At 33.3% G+C, this 25,865-nt stretch overlaps 1 protein-coding gene across 1 annotated transcript; it reads left to right on the top strand.

The window, feature by feature from the left end:
• GMCL1 (germ cell-less 1, spermatogenesis associated) lies at positions 1 to 25,865 on the top strand. Its single transcript, XM_012539919.2, has 14 exons — positions 1 to 362; positions 2,474 to 2,597; positions 5,239 to 5,335; positions 6,314 to 6,411; positions 7,996 to 8,108; positions 8,802 to 8,867; positions 10,294 to 10,378; positions 13,772 to 13,862; positions 17,871 to 18,008; positions 19,960 to 20,029; positions 20,857 to 20,932; positions 21,405 to 21,550; positions 22,367 to 22,454; positions 24,166 to 25,865. The coding sequence occupies exons 1-14, from the start codon at positions 109 to 111 to the stop codon at positions 24,292 to 24,294; spliced, it is 1,575 nt and encodes a 524-aa protein (XP_012395373.2). The 5' UTR covers positions 1 to 108; the 3' UTR covers positions 24,295 to 25,865.

The raw sequence follows: 25,865 nt of genomic DNA, 5'->3' as shown, positions 1-25,865 counted from the left end.
CTCGGGGGTCGGGGCAGCGGGGGGCCGGACCATGTCGGGAGCGCCGCTGGGCCGCGCTCCCTGAGGCGGGACGCCGGCGCTGGAGCCGGCGGACTCTCCCGGCCGCCCATGGGCTCGCTGAGCAGCCGGGTGCTGCGCCGAGGCGGGGGCCGAGCTGTCCAGGAGCGTGGCTCCGAAGCGGGGAGCGCGGCGGGGCCGGGCGGCGGGGGCGCCTCCCGGGGGAGCGCCTGCTACTGTCGGGGCGGCCGCAAGCGCAAGCGCAGCAGCGGCGCCTTCTGCTACTGCGAGCTCGGCTCGGACGACGAGGAGGAGGAGGACGACGAGGGGGACGAGCAGGAGCGGCTCCTCAACACCCCACGCAGGTGCGCCTACACCCCTCCGAGTCCCAGCTTCCCCCCGCCCCAGGGCCGTGTGTGCGTTGGTGTCCTCCCGGGCTTCCCGCCGGGCTCGTGAACTTGGCTTGTAAACTCCTTTGCCACCTGTATTTCCCGAGACCCGGTTCCTTAACTTAACGCGTCCCCCCTTGTTCGGGGGAGGCTTCCTCGCGTCGCCTCGGGGTTGTGATCTCCCCTCCCTCCCTCCCCCCACTCCTGGGACTCCCAACTTCCTCATTCGCGCGGCCACTGAGGCCCACCGGAGACTGACTTGAGTAAGATCTCCTCGGTCAGTGCCGTCTGTCCCAGTAAAATGGAATCGGCACTTTCTGGGGCCCAATTTTGCCACCGTAGGGAATTCTTAGCCTTCGCTGGGCCTCAGTTTACTTATCTGCAAAGAGAGGAGAATATTCTTGAACTTCTTGCCCCAAAGAAGCATTATGAGGAGAGCATTTTATAAATCTGAGAGCACTATGATTTATACAGATGAAAAATTGAGACTTCAAAAGGGAAGATTACTTGTGCTGCTATCAAGGATTTGAATCCAAGTCTTCTGACTCAAAGATAGTGTTCTTTCTCTCTGGAGAAAGGAAAGATTTGGGAGAGGATTGTAGTGGGGGAAAAAAATCTCAATTTTTTGAGTCAGAAGATCAGGATTTAAATCCTGGCTAGTTCGTTTCTTGGACAAAGTCACTGACTACTACTCTGGGCCTTAGTTTCCTCATCTGTAAATTGAAGGGGTTGGATTAAAAAATCATTCAGGCCCCTTTCAGCTCTGAATCCTATAATCTCCCGAATCTGATTGTGTTTGTATATTATAAAGAACTCCCAAGCTGTTATTATAGTGTGCTAGTAATTGCCCCAAGCTGAGGGAAACGCCAAGTCAATGCTTGAATCTTCTCATAAAACATTTTTAACACTAACCTTGTTTAATCATCATGTAATGTATTTTTGTCTTCCTCTAGTGGGTGTCTGCAGAATAACCAACTATTCATCTGGTTGCCTATAATAGTTCACAAATATAATTTTAGATATCTAGTCATGCAGTCCTATCACCCCCTCACTGGAAGAGGAAAATAAAGACCAATTTTCCTTTACTAAGGTGCTGTGCTTATGTTGCTAGCAAAGATTTGTTAGTGAAGTCTCTAAAATATTAGTTTATTTCAAAGCTCTGCTATTTTTAAGTTGCTGACTGCATATAGGTGTTCTGTGTGGGATTACTTCCTGCTTGGTTATTTTGAAAATAAATACATTGGTGATCAACAGCTTAAGGAACCAGAGGCTTCTGAATTCATTGATTTGGTTGCCAACAAGTAAAAAATATAATGTAAAACAAATAGAAGGTTATGGGCTCATCCATCTTTTAAAATTTAAAAAAAAAAAGTGATCATGGAGGCTGTGTAACCCAATCTCTTTATAGCCAAAACTTTAAAATATCTTAAAGCTAGTTAGTGGCAAAATTGATGAGACCACCTTTGTCCTCTCTTGATATAATTTTGTTTGATTACTTTTAACTTTCCAAATAGGAAAGGAAATACCACAAAAGATGAGTGATCCTTAGAAAGTGATGAAGTGACAGATAGACCTTTGCCAAGACCCCTCCCCTGGTGCTTGCATTTTGAGACAGCAGCCTTTATGGCACTTTTGATTTTTTTTTCCTTCAACATGGAATTTTTTTTTTTCTAAAAGTCAATTTAATTTTGTTGCAAAAATAAAGCACTAAGCACTGAGAATACAAATCATCCTAAGTAGTATTGAAAGAATTCTTAAAAGTGATGGGTCCCCAAGTGAATTAAAATTGTTGAGACATCTTGATTTTTTTGTACTTTTTATTTTTTTATTCTCAGAATTTCAGATAAGAACTGGTCCAAAAAAGAATGAGCTTCATCAGTAATTCTTGGGTTTTACTTCCTGGAAGTCTTCAAGGAAAGGCTTATTGGGCTTAAGTCATAAAGAAAATTGTTATTGTAAAGGACTAAATAACCTTTTGAGACTATCATATACACAAAAGTTTCAAACTTTTAAGACAATAAGTTAGCATGTCTGGAATTATACCTATATATAATTCTGATTTTGTTTTTTTTGTTTTGCCTCCCCAGGAAAAAATTAAAAAGCACATCCAAGTATATTTATCAGACTTTATTTTTGAATGGGGAAAATAGTGACATTAAGATTTGTGCTCTAGGAGAAGAATGGAGCTTACACAAAATATACTTGTGTCAGGTAAGTATTCTATTTATCCAAATGATCTAAAGTTTTTTATCAGATTTAGTCTTTATTTTAAAAGAGTATTCCTTCTCCTTACTCTTTATAGTAATGATCTTTTTTTCACAATAATAATTATCCATTGAATCCAGTAGTCTGGTTGAAAAGTTGTTTCTTCCAATTTAGTTACTTATGCAAAGCTTTCCAAAAAAAAGTCTGTTTTAGTTTAACCCACAGACTAGAAAGGATCTGGACATTTCCTTCATTGTTAAACTACTGCTCCCTTTGTTATCTCAACTATTCATTTATTGGAAATTCTTTCCATCAGAAGGGGAAACTTTGAAATAGAGGAATAGGAAGAAAACTATTAAAAGCTACCTACAGTTAAAGTTGCTCTGTATGTTTGGCTTATTAGAATTACTGTAGATTCAACATATTGCCTCAAAATATTTTAGACATTTTGACTTGTTTTGACAAAATTTTAGACATTTAGACATGTTACCAAAGGAAGCTACACCAGTAATACTCAGTTTATATAATGCAATAAGTTTAGCAAAGTACTCTTCTTATTAACGCTGAGGTAAATGACACCCTAATTATATCCCCATTTTACAGGTGTGTAAACTAAACTTAAATTATTTGCCTAGGATTCCATGAAGCATTAAGTGCTCAGAGCTAGCATTTGAAGCCAATAGGGACTAATTCTCAGTCCACACATTATTTATATTAAGTTAAGCTGCTTTTGTGCCTGACATTTTAAAAATCTAAGGTACTTAGCTTTACATGACGGTAGTTTATAATCGTGTGGTATTTTTCACAGATCACTTTATTTTGAAAGGCATCCAAAATGGTGAGAGTTGCCGCCTTTTTAGTCCTTAACATAAGAAGATAAGAGAACTGAGCATATTTACCTGGAGAAGAGATGATATGGGAAGTAGGATCCAAACTTGGGTTTAAGTATTAGAAATGCTCTTGTGTGGAGAAGGGATTTGATTTGTTTGGCTCTAGAGGCAAGAGCAATGTATGCTAAGAGGAAAATTTAAGCTAGGAAAATTTCCTAAACATGAGAGCTATATAAAACTGCACTGGCTACCCTGGGGTAGCCCTGGGAGGCTTTCCCTCCTTGCAGATCTTCAAGCAAAGGTTGGATGCAAGTCTTCAGGCAAAGGTTGGATGGTCACTTTTAAAATATGTGATAAAGGGAGTTCTTTTTGTGTATAATTTAAACCAAATGGATTTTGAGATTCCCTCCACGCTTCAAATTCTGTGATTCTGTGATCTCTGTAGTAGTTCTGTACAGTAGATAGTGAAAATGCCATATTGTCCTGAATGAATGAAATAGGGCATTTCTTAAGCTTTTATATGGTGCCAAGTACTGAGGATACAAATAGAAAAAACAGTGCCAGCTCACATTCTATTGGGAGAGAGAAAGGAAGGTTTTAACGGTCAGATGGTCCCTGTGGACCTTAGAATGCTTCTTTAATATAATTTTCTCTGATAAAATCATGTTCATTTCTGATGTAGAGCCATTTGACAAGGCCAAAGACATTGCTGTTCTTTAGTAGCTATGGCTGTAGCATGTGCAGGAGTAGTCACTAGGCTGTGTATCCTCAGAAGGTCATTATCCAGAATAATGGTTGGGAACATTAGGCTGAAGCATTTATCTTCCCAAGACTCTTGGGTTTAAAGTTCTAGGCTGTCTCCATCAGGTTGAGGGGAGATGGGGATGGTTGTCTCCTGTCTCCCTCAGGCTGCCTTGCCACTTGAACTAGAATGTTTTGTGGCTCTGAGTGGCAGTTGGTGGAATTATCTAGTCCCTTCTACATTGGAGCTACTTTCTTAAATGATGGCTTGGAGCATTGGTCTGAAAGCAAAATGTAGTGGTATAGGAGGAGGAAAGGAGTAGGAAGAGCTGCTCTCAAGACTCCTGCCTGTGGTGGCAGTTGGTGGTTGTGGAAGTGACAAAGGAGTGGGCCCTATCTCCATGATTATGGGAGTCTTGGGTATCTAGGGCTGCCCAACTCTCCAGTGATAGCTGGAGTTGGAAAACCTAAGTTCAAATTCAGCTTCAGGCACTTTGTAGCCCTGCAACTCTGGGTTCTGTTTTCTTTTTTTCTGGTTCCTCAGTTTTCTTCAATGGCAAAATGAGGATATTAGCCGCACTTCCCTCCCAGGATTGTTGTGAAAATTAAATGAGATAATCTTTGCAAAACATTTAGCATAGTACCTATAGTTGGTACTTAGTACCAACTTACTCATTCCCTTGCCTTCTCTTTCCAGTCCCTTACTTTCAGTGATGGCTGCAGGTTTGTAGAGATTATATGCATCTGAGATTTCTTATCAAAAGGAAAAATAAATTTGTACTACAAGGTAATGTGCTTATAAGTTGCATTTATTTTATATAAACTAGGTTTGAAGAGTGAAATGCACTCCATATTTGGACGCATTATTTATATCCCTATTTTGCAGGTGAGGAAATAAAGACCCAGAGAAATAACATCATTTGCCCAGGGTCATACAGAGCCATGATTGTAATCCAGAACTCAGCTGCTTGTTCAGTGTTCTTTCAGTATATTGTACCTTGTTTATATATCCTTCTACCTAGCTAGTTATACCTTATTTATTCTTGAGATTAATTTGAACTTTTTATATTTTCTAGTCTGGCTACTTTTCCAGTATGTTTAGTGGGTCTTGGAAAGAATCAAGCATGAATACTATTGAACTGGAGATTCCTGACCAGAATATTGATGTAGAAGGTAAAAAAAATTTCCCTAAATATGATCAGTTTATTTGAAGCCAGTAAGTTTTAACACTGTAAGTGCTTAAGTATGCACTTAATAAATGTTTTTTAATTAAATTTTTGAAGAAGTAGCAGTCAGAGCATTCTATGGGAATATTTCTATTTTTAAAAAGAAGTTTATTAACTCAGATCATCTTAGTGTAAAGTATGCCCCTGCCTTATATCCTTCCCCTCCTTGTCAGATTCTATCTCTACAATGACAAAGGAACAGGTCAGCAATTTTATATCGTCTTACATCTGTCTGTGAGAGATTTACTGATATAAAGGAGCTCATAAGGACAGAGAATTTAAAATAAATCTATTACGATGAAATATAATTATATTAGTACTATGTGGTTACTTTGCTGGTGTCTCTTCCTTTCTCACTTATGTAGTCCCTCTCTTCACCATCTAAGCCAGTTATTTACTAATGGAAGGAGTCAGGACAAGGTAGTGATTAACCCTTTGTGGATTCTTTAATTTGTTCATCTTAGTTAGTTGAATTTGTTTTATAACTTGCATATTTGTCTGTTTCATCTTTAAAACCATTAAAAATAACAAATTATTAACACTTTGGATAGTTACATGTTTTAGATGCTTTGTTATAGTAGAATAATAATAGTTGACATATTACAGAGTTTATAAAACTGCTTTAGTATATTCTCATTTGATCTTCCCCATCCTGTGAGGTAGATGCTACTTTTATCCCTTTTCCAGATAAACTGTAACTGAGAGGTTTCAAGTTACTTGCTTAGGGTCACCCAACAAGTAAGTGTCTTTGGTGGAATTTGAACCCAGGTCTCATTTCCAATCTAGCATTATGTTATGTCAGGATTAACTCTCAAGTCTTGATTTTGCTTGTGGCATTTAGTATTTTGTTGTTTTCACTGTTATAAAACAGATTATGAAATTTATAATTGTTCTTGGCATTTTTAATATGTACATTTGCTTTCAGCGCTGCAGGTGGCATTTGGCTCTTTATATCGAGATGATGTCTTAATAAAGCCCAGTCGAGTTATTGCCATTTTGGCAGCAGCTTGTATGCTGCAGCTGGTAAGTGGCCTGCCCCAGTGCAGGATCAGTTACAATATCCTTCTGTGGTTTGATGTGTGGTTTATGTTGTAACATAAAAATGTGTGAATACACTGTCTACATCTTTCTATAGTTTACCTAGAAATAAATAATAGCTTGTTTATATCAGAAGTGAACACATGAACACGAGGCAAAATTAATTGTAGTGTGGAAAATATTGTTTATCCAGGTTCAAATTTTTTATTTCTGGTTTGTCTGATGACTGTTAAGCACATAACTAATGGTTACCTACTTATAAGCACAACCTATTCATTCATTCCAAATATTTTTTTTTTAACTGCTGATAACATTTATATCAACATTCATATGTATATTTTACATCTAGTTGCATAATTACTGATGTTTGAAATTCTAGAAATTTCTACATTTTGTTTTTTGACTTGATGTTTAAATGACGTTTATTTTTACATTCAGTTAACTTGTCTTCAATATTAGTTGTTTCCAAAATGTACTTTACACAGAGATTCTTTCATTAGAAGAAAAGTTTTGTTCTTAGTAACTCAGATAGATTTTTATTTCAGAATAAAGCATACTTTTGTGCTTCTGGCCTTCTGTGATATCTGTTCTAAAATTTGCTTTCTATGTTATTACTTGCTAACTACTTACACTATGCATTTAAGGTTATTTCAGAAGTTTTTAATTTGAGTGAAAAGTGACTAGTATTTTGATATATTGAAGAAAGTTAATAAGCAGTTCATCTTAAACTTTTTTACATTAATTTTTTTAGCTGAGAAAGAATATATTTAAGCTACTTAAAACAGTAATACTGTGGCTTTAAATACTTCAAAAGTTAGGTCAGCGTACATACTCTGTCAACATGGATTAAAAATGCCTAGTAGATGATTTCATGGGGTGTGGGAAGCCCCTCCCCCCAAAAAATTATCTAATAGATAATACTCTTGATATTAGCTTTTCTGAAATTAAGTAGACTTGTCCTTGGGTTTGCCTTGATAATACAGTAAAATGTATTGAACTCTTAGTCTGACCTGAAACAGTTTGTTCTAAGATCTGACTGAACTGGCACCTTACTATAAAATAGCTTCAAGAAGTTACAGATAATTTCCTTGCCTGTTAAGGCATCTTGGAGGACTTTAGTGGTGGGGGCTTTATAAAAATGCATCTCTCATATCTTGATAGGAATTTTAAATTTCAACTTCTAACTTGCCACTTTATCAACTATCACATGGGGAAGAGCCCAAATATTAGTAAACCATTAGGGGAATAGAAGATTTGTGGAGTTGGTGGAAAAGACTTAGAAAGGTGAAGGTTAAGAGTCACTGTGGTCATCTCATGTTTTGTTTCTTCTCCCTTCCTCCCTTGCTTTCCTTCTAATACTTGAGGTATTAAAAGGAATATTTGCTGGATATTTTAGACAACTCAAAAGTAGGATAATGAAGTATTTGCATTAATCTCATGCCTACTGTCTCTCTTAATAGATTTTTTTCCTTTTAGTGGCTTAAGTGTGCTAACGTTTAAGAGCAGCACATGTTTAAGCTTGTTTTCCCATGTGAAATGGGCATTTCCAGTGCTTATTTATGTTTACAGGATGGTTTAATACAACAGTGTGGTGAGACAATGAAGGAAACAATTAATGTGAAAACTGTATGTGGCTATTACACATCAGCAGGGACCTATGGATTAGATTCTGTAAAGAAAAAGTGAGTTGTCTTCTCTCCTCCAATCCCCCACCCCCTTGGGATATTGGCTGCTTTGATCTCTTAAAAGGATGCTTAGTTGGTAAAAGAATGAGGAACTGACAAAATTATAGGAATATAGAATTGCATCATATGTAAGAAAATGGTGCTTAACAATGCTCCTCAAAAGTGTCATCTTTTTATTAGTTTGAAATAAAGTGACCTGTGTTTTGTAAAAAAAAAAAAAAATGTGTTCAAAGTTACGGTTGCTTTTAAAGACACATTTACTAAAATTTGTAAATAATGAAATAAAGGAGCTGATGTACATTGTGAAACATAACAATCCATGCTTTTTAACCCTTCAAAATTGAAATACTATATTCACATTGTTTTTAATGGAAGCAGTGAAAATGTGTGAGAGTCATAACTGATGTGTTCTTAAGTAATTTAAAACAAGAAAAAATGCTAGGAACTGAATTTTCTCACTCAATGAAAAATGCTACCATTAATTTAGTCAAGGAAAACTCCCTTAAAAACTTCTGAGAGTAACAGTACTAAATTTCTAATTGTTAGACTAAATGATAGCTTCATGTCCTATAAAAAATACTATTCTCTGTTTAATATAACTTTAGATTATACTTAACAAAACTAATAGCTTTGAGATATTTACTACAAATATGTAGCAATATACTGATGACAAATTTTAAATAATTTCAGGTGCCTTGAATGGCTTCTAAATAACTTGATGACTCATCAGAGTGTTGATCTTTTCAAAGAACTCAGGTATTTGAATTTTAATTTACTTAAAGATGAAGAAATTAAATTAATACATAGTTTTTTAATTTAGGGACATATATAATTTATTAATTATTATTATTATTATTATTTATTATTATTATTTTTTTTTTTTTTTGCTGAGGCAATTGGGGTTAAGTTACTTGCCCAGGGCCACATAGGTAGTGTTAAGTGTCTTGAGGTCAGATTTGAATTGAGGTCTTCCTGACTTCAGGGCTGGTGCTCATACATTGCGCCACCTAGCTACCCCCATAAAAATAATATCAAGGGAATAAATCTCGGGAATAAATAAATTACTTCCTGAACCATATAAGTGGCATGGAAATTCTTTTTTCACCCTTGTAAACTCACCAAAGCTGCAAAAAAACTTTAGGGATTCTTCCTCTAGCTTTCCCTCTTTCTCCCTCCATCGCTCAAATCTGGTAGATATTTTCTGTCTTTTGAAATTTTTCCCATTGAATGTTTTGTTAAATGACTTGAAAACTTCTGTCAATTTAATGTTTTTAACAAGTTAAGAGTTTTTGAGCTTAATTTAATACTGTTATATTTATTTTAGTGCCTATGGGAAAAAATTTCAGAAATTGAATGATGTGTTTCATGAAGCAGCATAATGCAATGGAAAGAGCACCAACTTTTATGTCAGAAGACCTGGATTCAACTCCTATCTGAGTCTCTCCCCTTATTTGATGTTGGACAAGTCATTTAATGTCCCTAAGCCTCAGTTTCCTAATCTGTAAAATAGAAGATTAGACTAGATAGGGTCTGAAGTCCCTTCCAGTTTTAATAATAATATGGCTAGTATTTGCATAACCTTTAAGACTTGCAGAGTGCTTCATACATACATCATCTCTTCATGTAGGCCTTCTAGCAAAAGCTCAATGATGCTTTTCCTCATATATGGAAAAGAACAGATTGTTCAGATTTGGGTTGTATTAGATGGCTTCTGAGATCCCTTCCTATATGAAGATCAGCTAGCCTCTCATTTTACTGATGAGGAAACTGAGCCCCAGAGAAGTTCCACTAGCTATGCATAAGACACTGTGATAGGCCTTAGTGATGCAAAAGAAAAAGAAAAAACTGGCCTCCAGTAGCTTACATTCTGAGGAAGGGAGTGACTTTCTCAGGTTTTCACTGTTCCTGAGTTTATAAATCAGCTGATATGTGAACCCAGGTTTCCTCGCTCCAAGGCCAGCACTCATTCTAATGTTCCATGCTATCAGAAATTCTTCCTAAGATTTGGTGGGGAAACAATTATATCAGAGCTGTTATAATGTTAAATGCAGGTTGAAAACTGGTTTTATTTTATTGATCACTCCATAATTATGAAATAAAAATAGAAAATTTTTTCCTTCATCTTTTTAAAATAATCTTCCTATTTTTACAGTGGTTTAATATGGTATTTTATCTTTTCCAGTATCTGCCTCATGAAGCAGCTGATCTGTTCTTCTAATCTATTTGTAATGCAAGTGGAAATGGATGTATACACTGCCCTCAAGAAGGTACTGGCATACAGTAGTATTTCAAGGATTGGTAATTTTTTCAATTGAAATACCTTCTTTACCCATTGCAACTTTTGAATGACTTAAATCAAAATGAGATAATGTTTTGTAAAATGCTTTGGAAACCCTAAGGCACTATATAAATATGATTACTTATAATGATATGATATGATTAATATAATGATATGGTTACTTATAATGATGATCTAGATGGTATTAAAGTTATTTTCTTTTGGACCAGCTCTGTGATTTTATCTTGTAGATAAAAGGAATTTCTAAGGAAAAAATTTCTACCATTGGAGGTCAGCACTCTCTTTGCATCTTATGGTGTTACCTGTGATAGTGAAAGGTTGAGTGTTTGCTCATAATTACATAGCTGCATGTGTTAGGAGCAGGATTTAAATTCAGGCTTTCCTGACTCTAAGACTGTATACTTCTTCTCTCAGGTTACTATGTCCAATCAACATGATGATGAGCCTCTCCAGAGTTACTTACCTAATTTGGACACGATATATATAATCTATAACCAGTTTTACACTTGCAGCTTTTATAATGTAATAGGACTATCACTTGTTGCTTTACTAGCATAGTCCTTGAGAATCTGGATTAATTTCCATGCCATGTTGAAGCATCACAAGAAGGACTTTAATGTAAGACTAGCATAATATGTATTGAAAAGGTAGAATGCAATGTTTTACATAATTCTCACATTAAAATAGTGTATGTAACTTTTAAGAACTTCATTGTAATTTCTATGAAGTGCCTTTTTGAGTTGTAGACATATCTTGAATAGTGTTCACTGTATTGCATTTACATAGTGTATTAATTTGCAAAACACTTTCCACATGGCATTTTATTTATCTTCACAGCAATCCTATGAGGTGTACAGGGTGAGCATTATTTTCATTTTACTGATGAGGAAAGAGTAAATTGGCTTAAGAGAGTCAGCAATAATATATTAAACACAGACAGCTAGGTGGTGCAGTGGATAGAGCACCAGCCCTGAAGTCAGGAGAACCCGAGTTCAAATCTGGTCTCATAAACTTAACACTTCCTAGCTGTGTGACCCTGGGCAAGTCACTTAATCCCAATTGCCTCAGCAAAAAAAAAAAAATATATATATATATATAGCACCTACTTTGTGTTGGGCAGATAGGTGACATGGTAAAGAGAAAACTGGCCCAAGAGTCAGGAGGACCTGAGTTCAAATTGGCCTCAGAAACTCATTAGCTGTCCCTGGACAAGTCCATTTCACCCTATTTGCCTTGGTTTCCTCATCTGTAAAATGATCTAGATATCACTCCAGTATCTTTGCCACAAAAATCCCAAATAAGGTTCTTAAGAGTTGAACCATGACTGAACTACAACAATTCTGTCAGGTTTCACATTTCCCTGTCCCTGGGAATCGATTTAAGTGTCTGCTTAGTCACTAAGTAGTAGAACTCTAGTAAGAAGCAAAATTTTAATTTCCTCATTCAGGTTTTCTCCAAAGCTTTCCCTTGAAAACAGAATTACCACATTTAAATGCTATAAAATGCCCTAGCCATAAAATGTAAATCATTTGGAGATTGCTGGCATGGGTTTTCCTGCTTTTGAGAGTGTTCTGTTACTGTCTTTCATCCAAAGAATGAGTTCTTAGTTTCTTGCTACAAAAGTTTGTTTTTGTCAGGTCTTCTGTCAATATTGAAAACCTCTGTTTTGTAATGAAAGAGATGATTGTCTTAGTAGTGGCGTCAGATCAGAATCCTATGTTTTGTTTTGTTTTGCTTTTTTCTCATGTCAAAATGTTTCTCAATCAGGATGGAGATTATTAACTAAACAAATAATTATATTAATTGGTAAGTAGTTAAATGAAATTGGGGAATAGTTAAAATGAAAGGGCAGTACAAAAGTTGGGGAATGGCTGAATAAGTTATGGTTTATGAATATTATGGGATATTATTGTTCTATAAGAAATGATCAGCAGGATGATTTCAGAAAGGCCTGGAGAGACTCACACGAATTGATGCTGTGAAGTGAGCAGAACCTAGAGATCATTGTACATTGTAACAACAAGATTATACGATGATCAATTCTGATGGACATGGCTCTTTTCAGCAATGAGATGATTCCAATGGTCTTGGGATGGAGAGAGCCATCTACATCCAAAGAGAGGACTATGGAAACTGAGGGTGGATCAAAACATAGCATTTTCACTCTTTTTATTGTGGTTTACTTGAATTTTATTTTCCTTCTCATTTATTTTTCCTTTTTGATCTGATTTTTCTTGTGCAGCAAGATAATTATATAAATATGTATACCTATATTGGATTTAACACATTTTTTACCATATTTAACATATATTGGTTTATTTGCCGTCTAGGCAAGGGGGTGGGGGGAAGGGAAGAAAGTTGGAACACAAGGTTTTTCAATGGTTACTATTGAAAAATCATCCTTGCATATTATTTGAAAATTAAAAAAAACTTGAATAAAATTTTTAAAAAAATAAAAGGGCAGCAGATAAAAGAGCATTGAGCCTGGAGTCCAGAAGGATCTGAGTTCAAATTCAGCCCTAGACACTAGCTGTGTAATTATGGGTAAGTCACTTAATGCTGTTTGCCTCAGTTTCCTCATCTGAAAAAGGAAATGGCAACCTACTCCAATATCTTTTCCACGAAAATGCCAAATGGGATCAGAGAGAGTTACATATGACTGAAATGATTTAAGAAGTTAAAATGAATGAGATTTCTAATTTTAAAATTATTATAAAATTGAAAAAAAAACTATGCCAGAATCAAAAACTTAAAAAAATCAATGAATGAAATGCAAAATTAAGAATCAGTGATTGATAATGGTCATTTTTCCAAACATTCTGTAGTTTTGAACAGTTCATTCTTTTCCAGCACTTGTGTTAAATAGCATATCAGGTTTTCTCTGGAATGACAACTTTACTACATACTCTTATCTTTGGGATATACATGCTCCATTTCCCCCATTCTCCTTCTTCCATTATTCTAGGTCCTTCCCTTAAATTAGAATAGCTTAAAATTTTACTTTTATGAATACGATCTGTGTATCTAACTCTGCCAATTAAGTATCCATTACCTGTTTCTTCCCATTTTCAAATAAGGCTTATTTTTTCAGAGGCCTAACATTATCTCCAACATGCCCTTCACACGTATTTATATTAGAAAATATGCAGAATAATCTTAGCCAGGTCAGATCTTTTTAGAAATTTCTAGTCATATAAAATGAATGGAATCAGGAAATCTCATTTGTAAAATGGAGATAATGGCTTCCTTTTACCTTTGTTGACTAGTTTAATGATTGGTAAGTACTATTTAAAATATAAAAACACTAAATAAGTTGATTTCTTGTGATTGAATTTTTCATGTAATTTTTTTTTTAATCTAGTGGATGTTTCTTCAATTAGTGCCTTCTTGGAATGGATCATTAAAACAACTTTTACCTGAAGCAGATACCTGGTTTTGCAAGCGTAGGAAAGGTATGCTCATCCTATTTCATGTGAATTTACTTTTTATCAGGCATATCAGACTGAAAATAAAAAAGTACATTCATTTTTAGAACAAGAGAATATCTTTTTCCTTTTAGTGCTAATACATCTTTATTTTTCCCCCAAAATAAATTGTACTCAGATAAAGTGTGATGCCCGGAGTGCACAAGGATCAGCTTACTTTGAGCAAAAACAATACAAAAATTTACAGAAATTATTATTAATCATTTTTACAGAAGGATTAGTTTTAGGATTATTTTCAAGAACAAGTAATGCTTTTAAGATATAATGCAATTTACACACTGCTTTTTAAGAATCTTATAAAGCAAGATATATTGATATATTCTCTTAATTTCAGTATTTGTTTTTCAAAATAAGAATGAATCGAACAAGCATTTATTAAGTGCTTATTATGTGCAAAGCAGTGTGCTAAGTGCCAAGTAGAAAATAAGAACCCCTGCTTTCAAGAAATTTTCATTCTACTGGGTTAAAAAGCATATATGGAAGGTTTCAGCTACAAGTCATTCAAAAAAGTTCCATTATCCTTAGAGGGCAACACTAAAGCCAATGTTAATGATGCGTCTTCAGCATCTTTATTTAATGTTGTTATTCCTCTTGCATTTTGTGCAATTAAGATTTTGGCTTTTTCTGAATTATGAAATGTAGCAGTGAGTCAACTATATCAGATTTAAGGCCAGGTTGATGAATATTAAACTTAGCTGTGACAGTTAAAACACTGACATTTTTACCTCAGAGTAAAATAGCTTTTGGAACCTTAACATTCTTTTAGAAAAAAATAATAAAATTTATATATATAAAGCTTTTTATTTTCAAAACACATCATGCATACATGTTTTCAACATTCACCCTTGCAAAACCTTGTGTTAAAAGTTTTTTTACTTTCTTCCTTCCCCCTGCCCTCTCCCCCTTGCCATGGCAAGCAATCCACTATTAAATACAATTTTTAAAAATGAATTCTTGCAAAATTAGAAAAATCTGTTTTTGGTGACAAGAAAAATGGCAACCATGATTGATTTACTTTTTACTTTATGACAATCTAGAATGAAGGTTCCTAATCTGGAATCATTGAACTTGTTTTTAAAAATATTTTAATAACTTTCAGTAGCATGTTTTCCTTCTTAGAAGAGGTTCATTAGAAAAGACTTATTAATGGGCCCATGACACACAAAAATGGTAAAAAACTCAACTCTGGTCTAGAATATTTTGTAATAAAATCATTTATATCAGAGTAACCAACTGGTGAAATAGTAGAAGTTTTGGAGTTAAAGATGAGAAGTTGGGAAAAAGGTGTTTTTCCAGCCTTTAGAACCACATGTTTTTCTATTCCCATTGTCTTTCTTTTATATTTTGTTCTTCATTTCTTTGATGTGTTATGGGTTATATATACTATGTTTTATAGTTAAATCTTAATTTGTCCCATTTATCTACTAGACTATAAGCTTCATAGATTCTTAAATTGAATTGACTATGTTCTATGAAGATGGTGAATACTACATTAGCTAAGCTTTGTATTTCTCCCAGTGCCCACTACTATTATTTTACATAGGATCAGGAGATAAATGGTTAATGAATTAAATTGTATATAAATGAAATAAATTGTATAAATTTAATTTTTTTCTAGTGCTGATACATGTTACATGATAAAGCTAAAAATCTTGAAAGTTTTCTTTTGCTAGCTTTATTTTTTCTTTTTTTCTTTATTTTATTTTCTATTTTTCTTTAGTAGCATTTTATTTCCAGTTCTTATTAGGGTAGAACTTCCATTATTCAATTTTTCCAAAATATTTGAGTGCATTTAGTTTAAAGTTGACTTGACCCAATCAAAGGAAAATAGATCTAGGCCATCAGTGTGTCTTTCAGATCCAGCTATCCTCCTTCAGAGGATCAGCCTATGAAGGACTTTTTAAAATTATTTGTTTATTTTTACATTCTTTAAAAAAAAAAAAAAAAAGGTTGAGTTTCGAATTTAGCCATTGTAGGAAGCAATTTGGAATTATGCCCAAAGGGCTATAAAATTGTGCATACCGTTTGATCTAGCAGTGTCACTAGTAGGTCTGTATCCCAAAGAGATCGTAAAAGAGAAAAGATTCACATGTGCAAAAATGTTTGTAGTAATTCTTTTTATAGTGACAAGGAATAGGAAATGGGATTGGAAGTCCATCAATTAGGGAATGGCTGAATAAGATATGGCATGTGAATGTATTGGAATATTATTGTTCTATAAGAAATGATAAACAGGCTGATTTCAGAAAAACCTGGACAAACTTTCATGAACTGATTCTGAGTGAAGTAAGTGAAACCAGAAGAACATTGTATATGGTCACAGCATGATTATATGATTAACTATGATAGATTTAGCTCTTTTCAGCAATGTGGTAATCTAAGAAAATTGCAATAGACTCAGGATGGAAAATGCTGTCCACATCCAGAGACAGAACTGTAGATCAAAGTGTACGCTTTTGTTTGTGTGATTTTTTTTTTTTCTGATTTTTCTCTCACAACATGACAAATATGTAATTAAGTTTAAAATGGATGTATTTATATAACCTATATTACATTGCTTACTGTTTTGTGGAGAAGGAGATGTTAACGGAAGGAGGGAGAAAAAAAATCTGAACTCAAAATCTTAAAAAAAAAATATTGAAAACTATCTTTACATATAATTGGAAAAATAAAATACTATTGAGGAAGAAAATAAAATAAAAATTTGAGTCCCAAATTCTTTCTCTCCCATTCCTATTAGGAAGGCAAACAATATGATATCAATTTGATATCAATTATATATATGAAATTGTGCAAAACATGTTTCTATATTAGCCATGTTGAAAAAATTGTCCAAAAAATTAATAAAGAAAAGTTATACTTCAGTCTGTATTCAGAATTCATTATTTCTCTTTTTGAAGAAGGTAGATTGCATTTTTCATCTGAGTCTCCTTAAAGATATGGTTGATGGAGGCTTCTGCTTGATCTTGCTGGTCAAAAACAAGGAATTATTTCCTTCATTCCTGACTTATGCAAATGGACCCAAATCCAGTAAAGCTCTAGAACTGAATTGTCTTCTAGGATATCTTCAGGTTTTTTTTTTTTTTTTTGGTTTGTGATGCAATGAGATCTTTGAAAGCTCTAGAAGAAACATTTAACTTGTGTGATTATACAATATGTCATTTATGTGTCTTTCAAAAAATAATGGGGTTTCTTCAGTTTGGGTAGCACCTACACATGTGCAGATCGTATCTTCCTTCACCATAGTTGAGTTGCCCTGGCCCTAAAATCAATCACCTGGAAAATATCCATTTTTAGCCAAAAGATATGACTTAAGACATGTGATGTCTTAATGATGACAAGTAATCTAAATTAAGCTTGATCTTTAGATACAGAGTAGTTTGCTGTTCCCACACTATTGCTTTCTGTTTCAGTAGGATTTGCCAGAGCTCATGCCCCATTTGGCATGAACTTTGAGAGTCCAAGGTCACTTCTGTGTCATGATGATATATTGGGGTAGAATCTTCTACAGAAGAGATTCTTAAACTTTTTCCATGACTCTTTTTCACTCAAGAAATTTTTACGTGACAAGCATTATATAAGTATACGAAATACAAATTGAATATTTACTGATAATAAATCATAAAGAAATTTATTTAAAACAGTTCTTTAGTATACATATAATTTTACCATTTATTAATAACAAAAGTAAATTTGCATAATAATGAGATATATGTGTTTATTTTTACATAAAGAATCAAATCTTGGCAGAATATTTGATAGTGCAGGACATGGAACATTCAGACACCTTTTACTGTTGCCAAATTTTTCATGATCCCCACATTCAGTTATGCAAGGTCATAGATCCATAATTTAAGAAGCTTTGATTTAGAGGAACATATATTTGTATATAATCATACATAAGCTATATACTGTTTCTTGGAAAACCAAGTTAATGTTTGGGTGAAAGCAGAACAATATTTTCTATTTGTGCAGATTTTGAAGATACTGCTTTCCTTGAAATTGATCAAGGGAAAGCTTTTGTACCAGTATTCAGACACTTAAGATTGCAGTATATCATCAGTGATTTAGCTTCTGCAAGAATTATTGAACGGGATGCTCTAATACCTTCAGGTAAGAGAATACAAAAGAATAGTAACATTAAGTTCAGAATTATTTCCATGTTCTATCTAACTTACAGGGCACCTTAAAAATAAGTATGAATAATTATTTTAACCTGTTAATAGATGTAAATCATTTATTTAAACTAAAAGTTAAGGTAAATATCTTTGAGGGCTTTATTATCAGATGAATATCTCCAGGAGCTTTTCATTTAATTTTGATATGTTATCTCTTAATCTAGTTATTTAAAATTCATGGTACTAAACTCAACATTTGATCTAAAGGTGTATAATGGTGGAGAAACCAGATTATTTGTTCCATATGAGATATATTTGACCCTCTTGTTTTGATTTAGAAATGAATATTGCTTGCTGGTTAAAGAAGCAAATTTTTGAGACTTGGATTTTTTTTTTACAAGTTAGTAAATCTGTAAATACATTATTTTTTTCAAGTAATATTTTTGGAGACTTCACTTTTACTAAATGGGATATGCTTCTAATATCACCTTAATTATATATTTTTAAAAATTCTATTTTGCTCTGAAAAAAGTCTTTATTTTCTGCCATCATAGAAATACTTAGGAGATGATTTTTAACAATTACTATGGTTAAGAAATCTGTCAGTCCAGTAAGTGATGGACTCATATTTAAAATCTTGTTAGCTTATTACAACCTAGAAGAGCTTATTACATTTCATTATCCTAGTAGGGTTATTTTCACACCACACTGAGGCATCAAAGGAGTACTTAAATAGAGAATGGATGACTCCATAGAGAACATGATCATCATTTCAGAGAAAGGGTAGTCAGCAACCTTGATTGATAAGATATTCCTGAAATGATAATGAAATTAAAATAATATTTTTTTTTCTCAAGTTGTAGAAAGAGTATTTTCTTCATTTGGACTGATTTATTTTATTTTGTTTTTGTTTTTTGCTGAGACATTTGGGGTTAAATGACTTGCCTAGGGTCACACAGCTAGGAAGTGTTGTGCCTGAGACCAGATTTGAACTCGGATCCTCCTGACTTCAGGGCTGGTGCTCTATCCACTGAGCCATCTAGCTGCCCCAGGACTGATTTATTTGAAAAGAAATCATTTGACTAAAGAGCAGAAAATTGTTTTCTTACAATGAATATAAAAGAATTAGGAAAACAAAGATCAAATTATCTGTATTTTGTTTTAAACTAGAAATTCAAGCATGCACTGGATTTTTGCTTATTCAAATAGTTTTATGCTAATTGTTATTAAATGAAAGTGTCTAAAACATGAGTTCGATTTAGTTAAAGTAGCTTAGTTTTTTTGATGTTTTCACCTTACCTAATATAGTGTGACCTACCCATCTATCCATGAATAACCTTGCTGAACTGGAATTGGTTTATCTTAGCAAGTTATCTTCATCTAGTAAATAAAGTAAACTACATCATTATTCATGATATCCTGAGATAACTAAAATTAAAAAGCAGGAGAATTATAGATATATTTGTATGTGTAATCTTTCTTGCTTTTAGAATTTATGTAACTTTCAAAACGAAGTCTAACTTGCCTTTAAGGTATAAAGAATTGAGGTTAAAAAAAAATTAAGTCTGACTCAAACAATAAAAGTGTACAATTTGTTGGGAAAAAAAAATTAATCAATTCTAACTAAGTAATAATGTAAATAAAATGGACCTTAAAACAAAATCATAGCTTTTCTATTTGCACTTTTTATTTCGTTAATTTGAATAGCTCACTATGAGAGACTTTTCTTCTATGACAAATGAGAAGCTTCTCTGAAACTTAAGTCTTGGAGAATTTCATATAGAACTTCAACTTTTTTCACATGCTTTACTATTTTGAATACAATGAATTTGTGAAATGAAAATTGACTGGATGATTTTACTGACTTTTATATATTTTTGTTTTCCTTTTAAGAATGTATAAGTCCTCTGAACTTTTCCTCATATGTTTTTATCTTTGAATTTTAGAATGGTTGGCCTCTGTTTACAAACAGCAATGGTTTGCCATGCTCAGGGCAGAACAAGATAGTGATACAGGGTAGGTATATGCTATTAGACTTTATTTTTTTTTTAATCTACCCTTTCTTTGCTTTTTAATTATAATTTTTACTGATAACACTAAAGAGTCAAGGCTATGATACTGAAACATATAATTTAAAGCTAAAGCCACAATAGTAAGTTTCTGAACATGTTGATAATTTGAATTAGTTTTGTTTTCCTAATGCATAATTTTCAAATATGCTGGGAGATTAAATTAATGCTTCTTCCTTCCTTGAGTAATCTAGATTAATAGAATCAAAATTTGTGAGTTTTATTGATGAAATAAGATTATGTATAAAATGCTTTGTACCATAGTTGGCATGGAATGGATGCTATATAAATGCCAATCATTATACTAATTATCATATTTAAGGTCTAGATTTTAAAAGAATTACTCTCATTCATTTGAGAGAAAAATTGCATTTTTCTTTTTAATCTAATATATGAAATATTTTAAAATTTAAAAGTATTTTTAAATACATGAAAGAAATTTAAGGAATATTAATCTTATCAAAGCAAGAGAATAATATAACATACCTCTGTAATTGGAGGTTTTTTTAACCTTATCTGATTCATATAAATCCTAGCAGGTGCAGAATAGACTTGGAAGCAATGAGAAACAAATTGTGAAATTTGAAGCTGCTTATTTAGCAAATATGTCAAATCAGATAATTAAATCATAGTACCCTGTCACTCTTATGTACCACTACTGGGAAAATTCATATTTTAAATCTAGTAGCATATGTTTCTCTGTTCTTTTACTTCAGAATTCACAGTGAGCTATTGTCTGTCATCATCAAAATCATTTGTTATATATATTTCTAGACCTCAGGAAATTAATAAAGAGGAACTTGAAGGAAATAGCATGAGGTGTGGTAGAAAACTTGCCAAGGATGGTGAAGTAAGTACCTATTGTGGTTTGTTTATATTCTTCAAATTATTTAACAGTAAAATAGGAAATACGGTGTTTTTTTTGGTTCAAAAAAAATTTTGCTGACACATAGGCCCTGCTGTCCTGGTCTTGTAATTAGAGATGGAGCAGTTATTGTCCTCTGTGTTTGATAACACTTACATTTTTTTTTTAAATTTACAATTGTGAACATGTATGCCATATTTCAGGCTTCCCATCTGAGATGTCAAATGATTAGAACCTGCTTTAGGAATTTCATTGGTTTGGGGTGTGTTTTCCCTCTCTGACTTAGTGCATAGTTTCTGCATTTGAATCTGTGGTAGTAAGTCTTGCCACATTTAGCAAGGGGTGGTTTTGAAAAGGAGTCTAGCAACAATCCCAGTCTTACTGTATTTTGAATTGTTGTTGATTAATTAATACCATAAACTGAAATAAAAGCTTTTTCTTTTTTGTATTTTTTCAGTATTGCTGGCGGTGGACAGGATTTAACTTTGGCTTTGACTTACTTGTCACTTATACTAATCGCTATATTATCTTCAAACGAAACACATTGAATCAGCCATGTAGTGGATCTGTTAGTTTACAACCTCGAAGAAATATAGCATTCAGGTAGGATTGAGGAAGAGGGAGTTGATTATTAGAACTGGCAAAACACCAATTTGGATATAATATAAGTGTATCCATCGTGTACAGTACAGTTAAGTCACTAGGAGCTTCACCCAAGGTAGTCTATCCAGGAAGGTGTGGCTCTGCTGAACTTTATCCTCAGGCAACTGACTGCCTTTTTTTAATATTGTTTTGTCTAAATTATTCTCTCTGGAACTAGTAAAAGATGCATTATATGCTAATATAATATTATATGCTTAGAATAGCTGGAGAAATAATCTTACTGGAGAAATAGATGGTAGTGCTGTGGGATATAGTATTTCATCATCAGAATTGTTGATATTAGGCTATCTTTGGTACTAATAAGCATAAGTGTCAAAAATCATAAATATGGCAGTATGAGAACAAGTAAAAATATGCTAAACATATCCACAACTTTGTATAATGCTGATAACCCTAACTTTTATTGCTAGTCTTGTAGTATGTATTTGATGAGACGGATGTAAGCAGAAAATTTGAGATATACTCTGCCAAGCAATTTCTAAAGTAACCTGTATAGACATCACAAATTATTTTGCTTAAATCTCAAGAATTTTATTATAGTGGGCGTTCATAAGGCTAAAGATATCAGATTGTACCTTGAAGTCAGATTAATTGGTTCTGTACAATTTTATCAGGAAGGTTTATACTATCACTCTTGAAAGATGCAAAGATAAAGGCAAAAAGTCAAATTGAGGTTTCAAAAAAGTTTGCAATTTAAATTCATTAATGGTACACAGTTTTTAATTTTTTGATAAGGATTTTTTTTTATTATCCTAGATTACGTTTGGCCTCTCTTGATAGTAGTGGGAAATTGATTTGTAGTAGAACAACTGGATACCAAATACTTACTCTTGAAAAGGATCAGGTAAGTTGATTTTCTGGTCTTTTAAAAAAATGTATTCTATTTAATGTTTTATGTGAATAGAAAGTTGATTTTTTTTTTTTTTTTTTTTTAGTTACATAGAAAATGTATCACTCAAGTACTATTTGACTCAATATGCAGATTTTAAAAGATAGGTAGAATATTAAAAATATCTCCTATAGCTAAACTTTGGAGAGGGAAGGCAACTCAAAATAATTAAATTATTTCTAAGTATTTTTCTTTATCTCCAATCCAAATCTTTGTCTTTGTAACTTATACTAATTTCTCTTAAGTTTTATTTTTTAAAAGCAAGGAGAAAAGTCTAATATTCCTCCATAAGAGAGTTCTACAAATACTTGGAACACAGCTATCTTGTCTTTTTGAGTTTTTCCCTGTTTTAGACTAATATTCCAAGTTTTTTTATATGTCATGATTTTGAAGACTCATCATCCTGGTTTGCCCTCTTTTAGACAGCTTAAGAGTGTATCCTAAAATATGGCACTTAGAATGAATGAATGAAAGATTGAATGAAAAAGCATTTGTGCTTGCAATGTTCTAAGTGATAAATAGTGAAGTGTTAAAGTGAAGACAGTCCCATTATAATCTGAAGAGACCACATATATTGAAAGGCTCAGCTTTAGGACAGATAAAAAGGCTCAGAATTCCTGACAGGCAATGGTAAGGCCTGGAAGATCTCAGGAGTCAGTGGCAGGGTACATGGGAAAGCCTTAGAGGTATTTCTGTTTTAATAGAAATATTCAGGTTATCCATTCTCTGTTAATCTCAGTGGGCCCTCTGCTCATCTCTCCCTATACTTTTCTCCTTAGTGAACTTAACCTCTCCCAAGAATTCAGTTATCTTTGTATAGATGAAACTTAGATCTCTGTCCAGCCTCATACTCTTTCCTGAACTCTTTCTTGTATCACTCGTTGCCTGCTAAATGTTTTCACTTGGTTATCCTTTATTTTCTCAAACTCAGTATGTCCCAAACAATTTGTCTTCCTAAATTTATCCCTATTTAGTTTGAGAGCAACACTGTCTATCCAGCCTCTCAAGTTCATAACCTTTCATATTTTGTTGATTCTTCTTCCATATCCATTATTGTCACTTGCCACATCACTCTTAATTCAGGCCCTCAAAAACTCTTTTGTCTAGACCCTTGTAGTTTACTAATTGATCTCCCTGCATTAAGGTTTCCCCTTAAGACCATCCTTCATATAGTTGGATATAATATTTTTAAAGCACAGGTCTCAATCTAACACTCAGAAAGTAGTGCCTGCCTTTGAGAGTAAGTACTAATAAGTATTTTAATTGCACTTATATTGACATGATTACCAGATACGTCTTTATACAAGTCCTCTTTTGGAATCTATGTTTTGTCTGAGTATCTCAAATCATATTTTTAAAAACTAGACCTGGTTTTAGAGATAATAGTCTCACTGGCCCAGAATATATTGAAATAGTTATCATTTCTCCACCACTTCCCCTTAATTAACACAAAATTCAGTTAAAGTTCAAGATCACGTTAATCTTGTGCTTTAACATGTTTAGTGATTTCCTATTGCTTTTTCATTTCAGAGGGTAGACATACGATCATTTTAAACCCTGAATCTCCAATTTCATCCAGTTGTTCACCTTTAAAATTTTTAAATATTAAAATTCTGTTTTCTTTCCAGCTTTCTTTGTAACAAATCTTCAAATTTATTTTATTTAGGAACAAGTGGTGATGAATTTGGATAGCAGACTTCTCATCTTTCCTTTGTTTATCTGCTGTAACTTCCTGTATATATCACCAGAAAAAAAAACTGAAAATGGCAGTCAACTAGAGAATACAGAAAACTGAGCAATCTGGTCAAATGGAATACAATTGCACTTTGAAAATGTTTTATTTCTACTTTAACATTATGGCCCTACTGATATATACAAATAAGGTGACTAATAATGAGAAAGGCCTTATGAATTATAGCAGATGGTATATGTAACTTTTTATCCTCAGTATAATTCTATGCATATATGAAGAAATGAATTTTGAAGCCAAGAAAATTCCTGCCAAACCCAATTATGCTACAAAAATATCAACTTGTACTTTTTCTTTAGTGTTAGCAGACAAGAACTGAAGATTAATGGGACATTCCGCATTTTTCTATCAAACTAAATACATACAAGCTTTTTTAGATAAAGTTCGATCTTAACCTAATGTTGGTGAACTTTGGTTATATATCTGTAAATTTTCTATTGTTTGGAAGAAAAATAACTAGGAAATTATTTGAACAGCTGGCTGCAGATTTGATAATGTCTTTAAAGTTGCCCTTCAATTTTATCACTCAATCTCTGATTCTGTTTTGCTTTTTCTTGTCTGTGTTCCTTTAATTTATACTTTGTTTGAATGGTTTCATATCCCATATATGCTTTGGGGAGTTGAAAAACTAACATGAGGACTGTATTTGTAATTTTCAATCTGATAATTTTTTCATGTTTTGCCTTTAACTTTTTTTAGGATTTAAATCATCAGTTTCACTTTCAAAGAAATATATTTTGGGAAGGAAAAGAAATTTTTATGCATTTTATTTTGCTGCTATAAAGCAGTTCCTTTTCCTTCCTAATCTCTCTTTAGCATCCTATATTGTCTTAAATTGTTATTCGTGTTATTTGTGTACCAAATATTACTTACTAAGCATTTTTAAAATTCTGTGCTCATATACATATACATATATTATTTTTTTCTAAAACAATTTTTAAAGTATCCTATTTTCTACTTAAGCTCAGGAATTTGTGACCACTGAGTTGAGTGCCTTTGAGTTACACATTAAAATACAAATTTCTAGTAAATCCTGATTGGATTCACAGGATCCAAAACAGGAGTTGATAACTAAAGGTCATTGTAAAAAATAGAAAAGTATTTTTAGTCCAAAATAATAAATATACTGTCAATAGTTTGTATATGTTGGGTTTCTATGATTTTTGGTATCTTGAAAAATGTCCTGATTTTTTTTTTTTTTTTCAGGCAAAGCAAGTGTGTTGACTAGCCTATATTTTTAATATGTTGATAAATTAGCAAGTGTTTATTTGTATCCTAATTGATGTATAGAAGAGAAATACCTGTTTAGTAAGAGATTAAACAAGCTGACAAAGTGGATAAATCCTTTGAAAGGCATAAATTGTTTCATTTATTGAAACTAGAGTTTTTCCTTTCTAACTAGAAGTAATTTTATTAATCATCTAAGTCTTCTAGAAAAGACTTAATATTTGTTATCTAATTCTTTGGTAGGTTTAGAAATTTATTTTTACCTTTTAAAAAATACTCTTACTTGGTGTAAATTTGTTAAGTCATTTTGAAAGTTCTTTTTTTTTTCACTGTTTAGTATTTCTCGTTTAATAAAATAAAACTAAGACGTTTCCTAGTTTCAAGATTAA

The sequence above is a fragment of the Sarcophilus harrisii genome, chromosome 2 (genome assembly GCF_902635505.1).
Source record: "Sarcophilus harrisii chromosome 2, mSarHar1.11, whole genome shotgun sequence".
NCBI classification, from domain to species: Eukaryota; Metazoa; Chordata; class Mammalia; order Dasyuromorphia; family Dasyuridae; genus Sarcophilus; species Sarcophilus harrisii.
Note: the sequence above shows the minus strand (reverse complement) of the source record. Positions and strands in the feature narration are given on the sequence as shown.